Source organism: Microcaecilia unicolor, unplaced genomic scaffold (assembly GCF_901765095.1).
Source record: "Microcaecilia unicolor unplaced genomic scaffold, aMicUni1.1, whole genome shotgun sequence".
Taxonomy (NCBI): domain Eukaryota; kingdom Metazoa; phylum Chordata; class Amphibia; order Gymnophiona; family Siphonopidae; genus Microcaecilia; species Microcaecilia unicolor.
In genome coordinates this window covers 343,089-360,284 of record NW_021963017.1, presented here as the reverse complement: position 1 = coordinate 360,284, position 17,196 = coordinate 343,089, and the positions used below count along the sequence as shown (strand labels likewise).

The 17,196-nt window shown below is 41.9% G+C and overlaps 1 protein-coding gene across 1 annotated transcript in view; it reads right to left on the bottom strand.

Annotated features, from left to right (window-relative positions):
• Positions 1-3,971: 3,971 nt before the first annotated feature.
• LOC115458756 (protein mono-ADP-ribosyltransferase PARP4-like) overlaps positions 3,972-17,196 on the bottom strand; it is a gene marked incomplete at its 3' end in the record, with an annotated part of 153,292 nt that continues 140,067 nt past the window's right edge. Inside the window, 4 exon segments of the mRNA XM_030188568.1 lie at positions 3,972-4,244; positions 5,211-5,393; positions 10,275-10,370; positions 12,485-12,565. Coding sequence (XP_030044428.1) covers positions 3,972-4,244; positions 5,211-5,393; positions 10,275-10,370; positions 12,485-12,565 — 633 coding nt within the window.

The window sequence follows — 17,196 nt, the reverse complement described above, 5'->3', positions numbered from 1 at the left end:
GTCCAGGACCTCCCTCTTCTAGCTCTCACCTTCCGATGAAACTTCCTGTGGGGAGATGGACACGGAGATGCTAGACAAGGCAATATAGGGGACACAGAGAAAGGAGATGCTGAACATGGGGAAAGATAGTTTCACAGAGATGGAAGATGGATGGTGAGCATGAAGAAAGAAGATAATTTCAAATTTTCAAATGGGCAGGAAACCCTGGTGAGCATGTTAGAAGACAGAGGGAAACAGAAACCAGAGCCTGGGACCAACATGATTTGAAAAATAAAATGACCAGACAACAAAAGGTATAAAAAAAATTGATTTTCTATTATATGACTAGAATACATCAGATTTGAAATGTGTATCCTGCCAGAGCTAGTTTTAGACATGGCTGGGGCCCAGGGCAGAAATTTGGGAGGGGAACCCAAAGCTCACTACCAGTTTCCAGCAGGCTTAGGGCTTCTCTGGCCAGGAGGCAGTAGTCCTAGTTACACTCACCTAACACCATCCCTGGCATGCGTGATCTTTAAATTTTGCACAGTACAGGAGGAAATGTTTAAGTTTCTTTGGTGTGGCTTCTTGGGGTTTTGGTTTACTACATGTTTATCATTTTTGGTCAGCTATTATGTATTTGGCATTTGTGTTCTATGTGTGTGTGATCGAGGTATTCTGTTTAGCATGAATTTTCTATGTAGCATTCTGCAGTAATTTTACTGTTCAGTTTTCCTGATAGTGGAGGGCATATTTGTGGGGAGAAGGGCAGATGGGGTTTTGTTGATCCCTGTTCTGTATTGTTTGTGATTTATAAAATGACAGTTGTACAGAATGTTGTTTCTTTTATACTTTAAGAAAATGATTTAAATATAAAATCATAACTGTTCGAGGTGTGTGAAGCTGGGAAAAAACAGAGCTTGCAAGAATGAAGCGGGGAACAGGGGAGAGAGCTTATGGGGGAGAGAGCTCGTGGGGACAGGGTGGGGCCAAATGCTATCCTAGGGTCATTCTCTACTCCTCAGCTTAAGACTATTTCAATACACTTTTGAGAAGCACACTGTGCATGCATGCAACTTTCAACTAGTCACTGTTGCTTGGGACCTTCTCAAAGCTTAATGGGAAAGAGAAAGCATGGGTTTAGCAAAGGCAAATATTGCCTTTTCCAATTAATTTTAATTTTTTTAAGGTGTAATAAACTGTAAAAGGGCAAGTAGGCCAACGTGGAGGGGCAATTTAGATATGACATCTAAGTTTGATTTTGGACGTTTTGCTCATTGAATAGCAAATATAGTGATATTTGAAACAGCAAAACGTTTAACCTTTTTTTTCAAAAATGGCCATTTGATAGATGTTTTTGTGCTCTGCGTGTTTATCTTTTTGATCTATTTTCCAAAAAAAAAAAAAAAAACCCTTCCAAGTAAAAACCACACAAAATCAAGCCATTGGGATGAAGAAGCCAGCATTCTTAGTAGATTGGCCACACAAACATCCCAGCAGAGTAGTGGGGCACCCTAGGGGGCACTGCAGTAGACCACATAAAAGCTTCCAGGTACACATCTCACCGTTGCTCCCTATATCTACTGTACACCACAACAATAGCCCTTATGACTGCAGGGTCACCTATATGTGGGTATAGTAGTTGTTTGGTAGGTTTTGAAGGCTTACACATTCCACAACAAGTATAACAGAGTGAGTTATGGGCCTAGGTCTCCTTCTCCACAGTGCACTGCACAGACCACTAGGCTACTGCAGGGACCTGCTTGCTGCTTGAATAGAACTGGCCATAATGTCTGAGGCTGTCATGGAGGCTGATATGTACCGTCTCTTTCACATCTTTGGGGAGGTGGGAGGGGGTCAGTGACCACAGGCAGAGTAAGGGAGGGGTAATTCCTTTATTCCTCCAGTGGGAGGGGTTAGTAGCCACAGGGGAGTAAGGGGGGTCATTCCTTTATTCCTCTTGGGGGTCATCTGGTCATTTGGGGCACTTTTTTGTGGCTTAGTTATTAAAACGGGTCTAGCTCAAAACGTCTTAATTTTAGTCCTAGACATTTTTCGTTTTGTTCCATTATGGCTGAAAAACGTCCAAGTCTTAGGAACACCTAAATCCCGCCCTTAACACGCCCTCTTGAGATTAGCACCCACTGCAAACAAACAGCATAGAAAAACGTCTGGCAAATGGGTTTTGAAAATACCAATTTGGACATTTTGACGAGAAAAACATTCAAATGCTGCTTTATGCCACTTTTTAGACTGTTTTCTCTTTTGAAAACGAGCCCCAAGGTGTATGCTCAATTTTCAGACGTCATTTGTCAAACTCTTTCATGAAAGACTCCTCAGGAAAGTATAAAGTCATGGGATAGAAGTCAATGCCCTATTGTGGATTGGAATTTGGCTAAAAGACAGGAAACGAGGACTAAATGGTCAATTTTCCAAATGGTTGTCACTAATGGAGTGGCTCAAGCGTCTCCATTGGGACCTGTGTTGTTCAATGTACTTATAAATTACCTGGAGAAAAGAATGACAAGTGAGGTGATAAAATTTTCAAATGAAAAAACTACTCAAAATTTGTTAAAACAGTAGAAGATAGTGGACAAGTGCAAAGTGATGCACATAGGGAAAAATAATCCCAACTACACCTACAAAATGCTGGCTTCTGAGTTAGAAGTCACTATCCCCCCCTCCCTGAAAAAAACAATAATAATAAACAAGCTGGTGTTAAACCCAGATTATTCAATTCCAGACAGTTTCCAATGACTTGCATTAAATATCCGAGGGGGTTTTGGGGTGCTAAACACAAACAGTTAAGCCGATATTCAGGTTAAGTCATAGCGGTTAAACTGCTATCTACATGGCCCAATTTAACTGCTAATCTTATCCAGTCTGGAACTGAATATCCATGCCTAACTGGATAAATCGCGCGACATAGCCAGTTTAGTGGTAGGCACTAACTGCGAATATTCAGTGGAGATAACTGGTTATCTCCTGCTGAATATACAGGATTAACCAACAAACAGTATTTAACCGGTCAGCTGCCGCTTCTGACTGGTTAAATAGTGCTGAATATCAGGAGGGACGGTATTCATACACCATCTGGTCCATTTGGCTTTAGAAAGGTTTGCAATAAAGAGCAAATGATTTACATAAACATAAAAACCCTACAACAGCAAATTAGCAATATAAAAATAGGAAGTGATGCCCAGTCACTCCTGGCCTGTCCAGCACCGCCCTCAAAATGGTGCCCCTAGTGGCAGTATCAAGCTACTACTGCTAGGGGGGTCTTGTCCAAGCAGGTGCAAAGTATTCAGATGGCCATGCTCTGAAAACCAGCTACAAGATACACGTGTGTAAAAGTGTACATGTAGCTTGAAACACAGTAGATTATTCAATCATTCCCCCTATAGGCTTGCTAACTGTGGCAAGAAAACATTCTGTCAAGCATTAATCACTGCACTTCGATGGTACTTGATACACTAGATCCCTAATGAGACCAACATTTAAGCTGAAAAGAATTTCAAGTAAAACTATCAGAAATTAAGCATCTTACCATTCGTAGACTAGTATGTTTAGTTTTCGAGCCAGGCAAAACAAGATGTGCAGGAAGAGGCGGAGGAGCAGAGAAATTTGACTCCTTATCAAAATCACTGGACTTGGAAACTTGATATTCAGATGGCAACTGAACATATTTCCGTATTTTCTTTTTTGAGGAAAATGACACTTCTGGAAATTCAGGCATCTTGTCACTTTCTGCCACCATAAATTTAGGAAGATCAAGAGAAAGAAGAGGAAAAGGAGGAGGAGGAGGAGGAGCCACCATAAATTTAGGAAGATCAAGAGAGGGAAGGGGAAGAGGAGCAGCAGGAGCACCAGGACAGGGAGGAGCAGGAGCAGCAGCAGCAGCAACAGGAGAACCAGCACAGGGAGGAAGAGGAGGAGGAGGAGGAGCAGCAGGAGCACCAGGACAGGGAGGAGCAGGAGCAGCAACAACATGAGAACCAGCACAGGGAGGAAGAGGAGGAGGAGGAGGAGCAGCAGCAGCAGAAGAACCAGAACAGGGAGGAGAGGCTGCTAAACAAATTGGACGGATTAGTGGAAGACCAGGAGGAGGAGGAGGAGGAAAAAGGAGAACTAACAGAGGGAGGAAAGGCTGCTGATTGCAACATATCATCCAAAATAAGTGGCGCTGGACTGTTTACTAGGCCACGTGTAAACACGAAGCTTTCATCTGATATTCCAAGTGACATTGCATCTGAATCTTCATAATCCTAGTGAGACAAATTAGGAGAACAGACATTAACAGAAATCCAGAATATAAATACTTTCTCTGTAAGGAACAGAAACTCTGATTATATAATGGGATACCTTTCTTCATTAAATATATTAATTTATAAATCACATTGTGCCTGAACTTGTACTCTGAAAAACTATGACTATTCTACATTTCTCTCCTAATATTCCTTTGATTTGATTTATTCGCTTTATGTACCACTCATGTCAAAGACAGCTAAGCAGTTTACAATTAAACTATCAAATAAATCAACAAAGTGGGTGCAATTTATAAAGCACTTTCCAGGGGTAATTTGAGAAAGTCATTTTCAGGTGTAAATGAAGCTATATGAGGAAAGACTCAAGACTACCAAATATTTCTAAGATGATACAGACTGAGGCAGCAAAGCTCACATTATTGAGATAAATGCATGGCTCCGCTGATGACAGCATGATATCCCAAGGAGATGCTGTCAACTTATCAAAGAAAGGGTGAAGCATCTCCAGAACAGAGGGGCTAACTTAATGAAGAAAGCTTTAAACTGGAATCATCAGGGATGGGTGGTGGTCAAAGGCTTCAGGTAAGTAAATGCCCAAACATTACCTTTATTTCTACGTATATCATAAAAACAAATTGCTGCAGTAGTTAAAACTCATTGATTGATGTGGAACGCATGCGGCAGCATAATCTTAAATATGGACTAGTGTATCATCTAATTGACAGATCCCGCACTGCCAAGGGGTATAGAGGGATGAATGACTTGAGGGGGGACGGGGTGGGACAAGGATAGTGGATGTAAGAATGGGAGGATTATAGATATTATGATCACTTATTTTCTCAGATTTATCTTGCTGTTCTTGGAAGACTACCTCTTTTAAGGCTGTAGCAAAATTTTGGGAATATTGCACATTACTAGTACTTGTTCTGAATTATCTTTAATAAACATACTTCAACATATATTTACCTCTGTAAAGAAGTTGTCATCAAATCCATCCAGAGAGTCGTCTTTAACACATAAATCATTTGCCAAGTTCCCGTATTTATTAGCATTCATTTCCCAGTCCATATAAGGCAGGAGATCTATATCTTCTTTGGCTATAAGTTCTTTAATGTTTGGAATGTCAGGCTGTGGCGTTATCTCGGAACCCTAGTTCAAAAGCAAACTCATTACAAGAATAGAGGTTTCAAGGCTATTTGATACTGGAAAGATTTTGTAAGTATATTACAATGAAACTATGAATACTTACAATCTAAAGCAACACGCTTTGTTAAAAGTGCAACATTTTGGTTTTATGCTGAGTTTTAGTGAAATAAACAGGCTTCTTTTTCCAGCAGGCACACACTGGTATGGAGTACTAGCATCTTTTTTTCCTGCCTTCAAAAATGTCCCACCCATTTAATTAGCTATCTCATTAACCCTCATTTACTAAAGCCACGCACTAATGTGGCACTGCTGCGCAGCTTAGTAAATGGGGGGGGGGGGGGCGGGGGGTAAATGAGAGGGGAGGAATACCTTCAGAGCGCCAGTAAATAAACCCTATAAAGAAAATCCGTCATAGCAAATCCAAATCAAGATATCATAGATACACATTCCCCAAAGGTGACATATTCCAATTAATAAATGCAGAAAATGTTTTTTCTAGCTTTATTGTCTGAGCATTGCTTTCACCTCAGTTTATTTTATTTTTGTTACATTTGTACCCCGTGCTTTCCCACTCATGGCAGGCTCAATGCGGCAGGCAATGGAGGGTTAAGTGACTTGCCCAGTCACAAGGAGCTGCCTGTGCCGGGAATCGAACTCAGTTCCTCAGTTCCCCAGGACCAAAGTCCACCACCCTAACCACTAGACCACTCCTCCACTCTGCTTTGCTTTGTTTTTTCCTTTTCCAGGATGTCCTGTCCTTTTGACATTTCTTATCTATGTCCACCATTCATCTTCCCCATCCCCCTATCCTTCTTGTCCACTGTCTTCCTTATGTCTCTCTGTCTCTAACTTCCCACCATGTTCAGCATCTGCCCTCTCACTGTCCCTATTCTCCCTCCATATTCACCATACTTCCTATGTGTCCTTATCCCTCTCCTTGTGTCCCTGTCCCTCCTCATATCCAGCTTCTTCCCTATCTCTTCCCTTCCTTGAATTCCTCACCCCGTGGCTTTACTCCTGGGCACTGCTTAAGGGGCCAGCCACAGTAAAAATAAGCTTCCCCCTCAGCCTCCTCCCCCAAACCACAAATCCTCCTCCCCCCCCCCCCCCCCATATGTAATACCCCCTCACAACAGCACCCTGACTTCAAGGCTCCCCCAGCTGAAGACCCCTACTGGAAATTCACCCCTACAGGCCTACCTTGATGTTTCCCTGAGGTTTACACAGGAATGATCCTCCAGTCACTCCTGCCTCTGCCAGATTCAAAATGGTGCCAGCAACCCCAAGCATTAGTCTTATCCTTGCCTTGTCTGATATGCCCACCTTTTGCATCACCCCCTTCCTTCCTAATATCTTTATTTTTATTTCTACATACTTCATTATCTGTTACTGTCCTGTCAATTATGAGTTTCTTTCCTACCTTTGACTTTTAGTCTGTACGTTGCTTTGTCGGTTTGAGAAGTAGCAAGTTTTAATAAACTATAAGGTGGTACTTTTGCCTGTTCATTGGATGGCCTGGACCTTCTGATTTCCATGGGAGCTACTCCTTTTAAAATTAATATGTTAAGGGGCTGAAGTCCCCTTTAAAAGGACAGTGTATGTTTCAAGAGTCACCCTGCCTATCTGCAGATATTTGCTTTATTCAAGAAACACATTTATGGAGAGGTGCAGAGGGGCTCCTCCAGAACAGGCACTTTCCATTTTGCTTTTTCTCCTCTCACGCCAATAAGAAAAAAAGAAAGGAATGAGCATTTGTATGTCTAGTAGAGTTTAGCCTAGAGTATTACAGCAGTGTTTCCCAAGTTCAGTCCTGGAGTACCCCTTGCCAGTCAGGTTTTGAGGATATCCACAATGAATATGAATGAACTTGATTTGTATACACTGCCTCCATTATATGCAAATCTCTTTCACGCATATTCATTGTGGATATCCTGAAAACCTGACTGGCAAGGGGTACTCCAGGACAGGGCTTGGAAAACACTGTATTAGAGTATATTACAGATTCTTTGGATAGATTTATAGCACTACATGTTGAACTTATGGGCAGAAATATAATTTAGTTTCTGTTTGCGCATCTAACAAACATCAAAAGGACTTTTTTGGACTTGGAACACCAACTTTCTCAACTGAATATATATATATATTTTTTTTTTTTTGGGGGGGGGGGGGGGTTTATATGTTACACTCTTTCCACCATTAGATAATTCCAGCAATGCTCACTAATGGAGGAAGATAGGATGGCTCTCGAAATGTTACTCTTCACTTGGGGGGTGACTGATGTGTGGCAGGAGCTTCATCCTAGCACTACTCAATATAATTTATTCTCTGCACCTCACAATTGTTATTCTCACATTGACTACCTCTTCTTTGATATGATCTTATTGAACTTGGGTCTCCAGAACGGAGGCTGAAGCAATTGTCTGCTCTGATCATGCTCCAGTTTGGGCATCTTACCATTTAGGGGACTCAGACTCATGACTCTTCCGGAGGATCAGAGGAAGTGAAAAATCCTTATCAGGCAATGCAGGAATCTCTCTCTCTCTCTAAATCAAACTCCAGACATCATGATGAATGCTTACAGGTATGGGTTTAAGGCATACGTTAGGTGTTATCTTGTAAAGTGGACTAGTAGGTTTAAGAAACAGTGAGCCCAGGCTGAATGCCAACGGAGGAGTGAAATTGCTTTATATGAGCAGAGGTTTTTTCATCTCCCACTTCAAGCTCCATAAGAAGCTGGGCCAGCAGAGGGCTCAATAACAGAACCTGTGGGCGGATAAGATATCATTTGACCTGAAAGTGGCCCAACAAATTTACTTTGAGGAAGGCAATAAAACTAGCAGATTTATGGCCCATCAATTAAAACGAAGTATACACAAGCAAATATAACTACCTTCAAGGGGGAATGGGGTGCCTTACTAGGGATTCAGACCATATGAGACAGGCACTTCTCCACTTTTATCAAAATTTGTACACACAGGAGTATACCGTTCTATGGATGCTGTTGAGCAATACCTACCTGCAACTTTGTTGCCTAAGTTGATAGGAACACTGCTCTCTTTTGGAGGAGCCCATACAGTTGAGGAGGTGAAAAGGGACATTGCTTCGCTCAAACCTGGCAAACCGCCAGGGTTGGATGGCCTGACTGGTACTTTCTATAAAACATTTGTAGGGACTTTGGCCACAATTTTGATGCAAGTCTTTAATTCGGTTCTTAAGGGCGGCTATCTGCCTGCTTCTATGCTGGTGGCAGGGACAACGGTTCTGTAAACTGGGGAAGGACCCTGCATTGTGCGGGTCCTACAGACCAAACTCTCTGTTGAATCAGGATGTGAAGCTTCTTGTCAAAGTACTGGCCAATAGATTGAACCTGGTTATTGGCATTTTAGTGGGGGGAGGACTAGTTGGGTTTCATACCAGGGTGGACTACTGGTGACAATGTTAGGAGGACCTTAGATTTGATCTGGCTTGCTCATGCCTCAAAGACCCCTATGACACTCCTCACTGTTGATGCTGAAAAAGCCTTTGACAGAGTAGAGTGGGCTTTCATGCAACAAGTGTTGACTAATGGGGGTTGGGCCTAATTTCAAGGACAATTTTATCTTTATATGACTCCCTTAGAGCCCGAAGTTAGGGTAAATGGGGGGTATTCTAGTGAATTTAGTTTATCTTGAAGGACTTGGCAGGGTTGCCCTCTCTCCCCGCTGTTCGCCCTGGTAGTGGAACCTTTAGTGGCCATTATTTGGCAAAATGCATTAAAGGGATTAGAGTAGATGGGGAGGAGTGTACAATTTCTCTTTTTGCCAATGATATTCTTCTTACTGTGGGATCTCCTGGGCAGTCACTCCCCCAAATTTTGGATGTGTTGGAAGATTATAGCATATTGCCAGGGTTCAAAATGAATGCCATTTAAGTCTAAATTGATGAATATAAACTTGCCTGCAACAGAAGTCCTTGCTTTACAGGTTCAGCTTCCCTTTGGATGGGCTAAGAAGTATATTTTGTACCTGGGGGTAAAACTCCCCACCAAACCTATTTCTTTGTTTCAATTGAATTCTGGACAGCTTCTCTCTGAATTATCTACTGCTTTAGATAGGTGGCATAGGCTTAATAATACTTGGTTGGGGAGAATCAGTGTGTGCAAAATGATGGCCCTTCCTAAGCTTTTGCATTTATTTCAAACTCTTCCTGTTAGGATACATCCTACTAGATTGAAGGGCCTTCAAAGTAAAATCTTTTCATATATTTGGAGGCGGCAGCCTCTGAGGATTCCTAGGCAGATTCTGTATTGTCCCTTTAAAGGGAACAGGGCATCCCACAGTTGCCTCAAAGGTAATGCCTCAGACTTCAGCAGATTTCATTTAAATCCTGCAAAATCCCCATACTCAGCAAAGCTCTCCAATACTTTTTCCAATGATGTATGGGGATCTGTTATAGTGACCGAAAAGCTTTATGATAAAATGTACAAGACACAGGATCAGAATTGCGAAAGAGATCTGATTATGTACACAGTACAAGCATAATCATGCACAATAGATAAGGGTCTATTTTCACATTTATGTTTCTTTCATTTTTTGGATGTTACAAATTTTAGACGTTTGAAATTCAGTGAAACTGAACATTTTAAATTTAAGATCTAGATAATTGCACCCGAGGCAAAGGAGGGTGAAGTGTAACTTGTTAAGCATCAGAGGGAGAAGCAGGATTTTTACTCTAGTTCACAACCTGCTTCTCTAACTACTAGGCCACACCTCCGCTTCATTTTCAAAACTGTTCTTTTACAGTGCAGCGTCATAAATTATTAACCATAGAAGAAAATAATACAGTAAAGCCTATGGCCCAATTTATAAAACAGTAGATTTTAAAGTTATCTAGTTTAATACATACCCTTTCCTCAATGGCTACAAAACTTGTGAACTGAGTCACAATGGAGTACTCCTTGCTAAGCTCAATTATAAGTGACTTTAATTCTTGTTTCCTCATCTAGAATAAAATGAAATAAAACGTATTTTCAATTTAATGTACTTAATACAATAAATTATATGCTATACAGTAGCTTTGTGATAATTTTATAAGGGGATCTGAGCTTATAGATACTGAACTACTACTACTACTATTTAGCATTTCTACAGCCATAAAGCAGCTGCACAGCAATATAACATTTTGTTTTATATGATATACATGTGTTTTGAAGGCACAAAATGAGCAGAGCAGGGGCAGAACTGTCACTTATGTTCACACCTTATAGAATATGCTCATATGCCCCTAAATTATCCAGCATACAGATACATACTCTGCCTCAGAATAGGTATAAATGTGTACACCAATTTTTCCTGGGGTAATTTTATAAAGGAACAAATGAGCATTTGCACCTAGGTACCTTAATAGTCTCATTATAAAATACCCCTTCAGATATCTATAAAGCTATAGGTAAAGTACTTGGGAAAAAAAAATACACACACCCAAATAATATTTATGTAGCTTTAAGGGCCCTTTTTCTAAAGTATGGTAAAAGCTGCAGCTTAGCAAAGGACTTCACCACACAGTAGCTACAAATTTAAAAAGGCACCTATTGGGGCCATTCCCAGTATTTTCCATGCAGGACATATATTAACTTTCACATTAATGCGCACTTCCTGCTTCAGTTAATGTGGAAGCACTTAACACATGCTCTTCAAAATTTCTGCCACATCTAGCAGAAGCCTCGCAGTATTTCAAGTGTTGCGATTACTTCAGGATGTGCCTGGCAGGAGTAGGTGGGCATCACTCCTGCCTGTTTCCCCCCTAAACCACCAAGGACTCACAAAGGTAGGTCCGAAGGGGGGGGGGGGAGGAGGAGGTGTAAATAATTGTCACAAATTGAATGCCTAAGAGCCCTCTGGAAAGGATGGCCACACACACGTGTAGTCATGTGTGCCGGCCCCCCCCTTAGGGGCCCGGCAAGAGGGGAAATGTAAATAATTGTCACAAATTGAATGCAGTGAAAAACAGGTTCAGGCTTCCTAAAGCAAACTAGGCCTGTAAAATCATAGCATCTCTCAGTCCTGATACTTCACTGAAGAAATGTGACAGCCCAATTAAGCTTGGCAGAGATACAGAGTTGGCAAGGGTTGTGTACAGCTGGACATAGGCATGCTGAGAAAATATAAAATAATTGGGCCAGGTGCAGAAAAGTTAAATGTAAGGATGAGCGAAGCTTGGAGATAAAGTTGAAACTTGGTCATAATTGGATGAGAGATAAGAAAGTTGGAACTTGGGCATAATTGGATGTGTGTGCCAATTATGATGAAATTGCAGGTGGCTCATAGGGATCAATGGGATCAAAAAAGTATAAAAGGTCTGCTAACTAAGCAGTGCCAGAGAGAAGCCAGTAACCTTTGAAGGCACATGTCATCCGTCGTGAAGTGCTGCTCCACTATGTGAATATCTGAGCTGCCGGATTTGCCTTGTGCTGCCTTTGGGTAAGATACTGATGCTAATAAACTATCTTGCTATATCTACTGACTATTGGGTTTCTTTCTAATTATGTAGTTTGCTACTGCCAGACTGTGTAAAACTGTCATGAGCAGATACAAGGTTGGGGTAATTAAGTATTTAGAGGGAACCTGCAATCCTTCTCAGGATAGTAGAAAGCCCATGGCTTCTGCTGCTCAAGCTGCGCTGGCAGGACCCATTATATTCAGAGGGGGCCAGCGCCGGCTTAGATTTTCTTCAGGAAATAGGTGGGCAAGATTCTGAAGTTTTGGGAGGGGATAATCGTTACCTGGCCAGAATTCTTTATGTGGGTTCTAGTGGCCAGCACCTAAAGAATTAGTTCCAGATATTCAATGTCCCACGTATTTGGTGCAAATAGAACCCACACTGTACATATAAAATACTGTATATTATATGACTGCTGGTTGTCTTTCATAAAGGCATCTATTTCACAGCAAATTATGAAGGCTCTGTCCATGCATCTGAAGACACCAAAATATTAGTATTACTCCATATTTAACTTGTTCTTATTTAGCAGTAACTGTATTGGTATAGAACTCCATTTTCCCAAAATCAGTGCTTTCAGAGATTTATTTTACAAAATCTGAAGATGTTATACAGACCTCATGTTCAGCCTCATTCTCATGAAGAATTCCATGCTCATAATCTTTAATTATTGCTCGTGCTGTAAGCTTGTGAAGTAGCTAGAATAAAATACAAATATAAAGAGCAATCCTTAAATAGTATTCAGGAATAATTTAATAACTGTGTGAACATATTAATAGTACACATATCCTTTGTTGTGCAAGAACCGGTAAATTTTCAAAGTCAAAGTACGCACTTTGAAAACCTACTCCAGATAATTTATGCACTTTCATTTACACTTGCCCTTTAGCACACATAATTTTTCTGACTTAATCTACACGGATACACATGTATTTTGTTTTTTCAGTCTGTGTGTATGGTTCAAAATTTTTTATTGATGACCATATGAAAGAGTACATCCAATCAAATGCATATACAAAGATAAACATGAGGAACATACAACAGAGAAGGAAAGGGAAAAAATAATCTGTCATCAAATCCCCACCCCCCATCCCACTATATACGCATGATAACTATCCTCTAACTCCCATAGTAGACTGTACCAACAATAAAAGATGCAAAGTATCAGTGATCAATACAAAAAACATGCAATTGAACTGACTTACACAGTCATCAAGCTTGGAGCAACTAAGATCCCCCATCTAATCATCACTACCACTGCTGACATAATGTACCCCGTTCTCCCTCCACACTGACCCAACCCATCCCACCCATACCCAATCTCTTTGAAATGATAAACACCGTGTGTAGGAGAACAAAATATCTACTTACAAGGAGACTGTGCTTTATAGTACATCGTACGCCCTCAAACCCTCAAAGGGAGTTAACCACTAAGCTGCGTAAAAGACTATGGTCTGTGTGTAAATGCTAACCATAACCCACCTCTGGGAACAACTTCACTCTATCTATGTAAGCTATCACAGCTAGGGGCCACCCTGGTGTCTGTTTGCAGGTTCACTCTGTTGTCTGGGCAATGATTTCCCACAGGGCCACTGACAGGTGGGGCAGGGGGAGCAAAATCCCTGGGCCTCCAAGGGGGGCCTGGCACCAGTGTCTCCCTTTCTCTCTCTCCCCTGCTCCTGACGGGACCTGGGTGATTGCGTCCGACAGGAGCAGGAGAGAAAACTATGGAGCTGGGCCCCCCTTGGAGGCTGGGGAGGACCCGAAGGAGCAGACACAGCAGGCGTTGCTCTTTCCTCTGCCACACTGCCTGCCTGCCAAGTGGCTGCTGGGCCATCAGGCTGCGCATGCTCAGTTTTGAAACCCAGCATGCTCAACATGATAAAAAAAAAAGCAGCCGCAGGGGCAGGCAATGCGGCAGAGCATTAAGCAGCGCTAAAGGAAGGCCACCTGCTGGCGGGGCCCAGGAGCCCAGCCAGCCAAGGTATGGAGGCAGAGATGGTGATCCTGGGGGGGGGGGGGGGGGGGGGAAGGGCGGTGGCCCTGCCCTGGCTCAGTCTCTCGGCGGCCCTGATTTCCCATACTGGGGTCAACATGGGTGCTGTCCAGAAGGAGGACCTCTGTTTGCACTTCACCCTGCCCCCTGTAATGGCAGGCCCTCCATCTTTTCATCCTAGGCTGCTATCTGTCCACAAGTTTCCTCTACACCAAATAAAAGACTATGCTCTTAAATTCAGGCAAAATGTCATTTCTTTATTCACCTTACTTCAAAGGTATAAATCTTCTTTTCAAAAATTCCTCTTATAAAATCTCTTGGTTTCATCTAAACAATTAAGAGCATTTAGACAACAACATAAACAAACATTCCTCAGGCGAGTTTCTAACAGTGGAAGCTTAATCTTAGAACTCTCTATATTCATTTTTCTGGGGGGTCCCAGGAGAGGGACTGCAGCACTACAAAACAAGTTGAGCAGGCCCCACCCAATATTCAGTGCCTGCCAATATTAAGTGCCAGCACCTGCATTGCTAAGTGAGTCAAATTAAGACAGCTTTTAAGGTGTCCTAAATTTGCTCTCTTAGCTATGCGGGTGCCGACATCCGCATAACCCTGGGCTCCTCTCTAACTCCACCCCTGTACCACTCCTGACCTGCCTACTTTTCCTGGGGCCGGTCAGAGGCGATATTCAGCCCCTGGTTAGGTGGCAACAGGCAATTTAAGCAGGCAGGAGCCTCTCCTGTCTGCTTAAATTGCTTTGAATAATCAGCCAGATTTTTTTTTAATCCCATAAAAACACACATTCTCCAGTCTTCGGCACCATTAGACTCTTACTGTTCAGCTAACAACTGCACTAGTGCATAGGTCATCATGTTTTAGATTTACCTATCACCTATCCCCTATATCGTCTCACTTTTAGCTATGCAGTATAACAGTTTTTGTACTGTATCTGATGGATCTTTTTAGTTCTGTATATTGTTATTTTGCCCTTTTGTTGTATACTTGAAAAAAAATTTTCAATACATTTATAAAAAATTACAAAAAAAATACACCAAAAAAATATAAAATACCCAATCTCTTTGGGGAGTGGAATTATGGTTTGTATTTATGAGGTTCTTGATATTCTGCCTTTCTGTGGTACAACCAAAGCAGTTTACATATTACATATGTGCAATACATAACACAATAATGAGAGATTTCATTTACCCTGTAGTAATTCGGGAATAAGTAGGATCTACTTTTCAATAATATTATCACTATCCTACCTATTATGCAACGTGTTTGAGGGAACACTCTAGTAAAAATACAAAAAAGTGGAGAAAAAAGACTCAGGTCATTCGGCTGTTCCTCGTTCTTAAAGGACAAGCCTTTTGTATAATGAGGAGCCTTATCAATCATGGGTCTTAAAAAAAACTCCACTCACAACTAAATTTCTCATAAATTTCAAGTCCCAACAAGCAGATGCATAAGAGACACTATTTTCATATACATTAAAGCTTGGCAAGAGTACTTATCTCAATATGTAAATGCTTAGGAAGTCCAGCCTTGTTCAATATGCTCTTGACATATTGACATATTGACAATATAAACATATCACACGTGGAGGGGCATAATCGAACCACGAACGCCCATCTCCATGGGCGTCTATCTCCGAGGACGGGTACGTGAAAGGGGCGGGACAGACCGTATTTTCGAAAAAGATGGGCGTCCACCTTTTTTTTTCCATAATACGGTTTGTGCCAAGCAAATGCATCGGATTTGTGCGGATTTGAGCTGGGCGGTATCGTTTTTCAGCGATAATGGAAACCGAAGGTGCCCAGCTCAAAAACGAACAAATCCAAGGCATTTGGTCGTGGGAGGGGCCAGGATTCGTAGTGCACTGGTCCCCCCTCACGTGCCAGGACACCAACCGGGCACCCTAGGGGGGCACTTGTAACAATTAAAAAAAAAATTAAAATACCTCCCAAGTCCATAGCTCCCTTCCCTTGGGTGCTGAGCCCCCCCCCAAAACCCACTGCCCCGAACTCTACACTATTACCATAGCACTTATGGCTGAAGGGTTCACCTCGATGTGGGTACAGTGGGGTTTTGGGGGCAGGTTTGGAGCGCTCCCATTTACCAGCACAAGTGTAACAGGTTAGGGGGTGATGGGCCTGGGTCCCCTGCCTGAAGTCCACTGCACCCACTAACAACTGCTCCAGGGACCTACATACTGCTGTCATGGAGCTGGGTATTTTTTTTATTTTTTTATTTTATTGCATTTGTATCCCACATTTTCCCACCTTTTTGCGGGTTCAGTGTGGCTTACAATATGAGTTAATGTTGGAAATACAATTTGTTACAGATTGGTTATGGATTACATTTTGCATAGTTATGCGAAACAATTGAGGTGTCGTTAAGGAATGTAAACAATGGACACAAACATTAAAACTTTGGAAGGAACAATGGGAGCTTAGAGGGCGATAAAAAGGCATGAAGACATATGGTATATATCTTTCTGTGATTAAAAGGTATGAATGATGTGATAATACGGGAATGAGAAGTCAGAGGTGAATGTATGGATGCATTAATGAACAGTAGTGTGGACTTTATGTGTTTGGTTCTTTCCATAAATCTTTTCGAAAAGATGGTTCTTCAGTGATCTGCGGAGGAAGCTTTTTATGACATTTGAGGCTGGCATACAGGCTGGAAAAAAAAGTTTTAAAGTTCTTTTTTTTTTTGGTGGGAGGGGGTTAATGACCACAGGGGTGGAGTCAGGGGAGGTCATCCCCGATTCCCTCTGTGTCATCTGGGCATGTGGGGCACTTTTTGGGGACTTGTTCATGGGAAAAAAGAGTCAGAAAAAGTGACCCAAATTCTCGCTTCTGGCGCCCTTCTTTTTTCCATTATCGGGCAAGTGCGCCCATCTCTCCTCGCCGATAAACACGCCCCAGTCCCACCTTCACCCCGCCTCCAACACGCCCCCATCAACTTTGTCCGTTCCCGTGACAGACTGCAGTTGGGGACGCCCAAAATCGGCTTCCGATTATACTGATTTGGTTGAAATATGGGCGTCTTTCACTTTCGAAAATAAGCTGGATAGGCAGCTTTTTATGAAATTACCATTCAATGTGATCAAAATGATCCTAATCATTAGAACAAAGAAACTAAAGAAAACTGCTGCTGTAGCATTTAATTTTCAAAAAGAGACTATGATAAAATGAAGAAATAATATTAAAAAACAAACTAAAAGACGCTTTCACCAGTATCTGATGTTTGCACAAGGGAAAAATAATCCCAACTACAGGTATAAACGCTGTGTATGAGCGGACTTAGAATCCTACACAAGAAAAG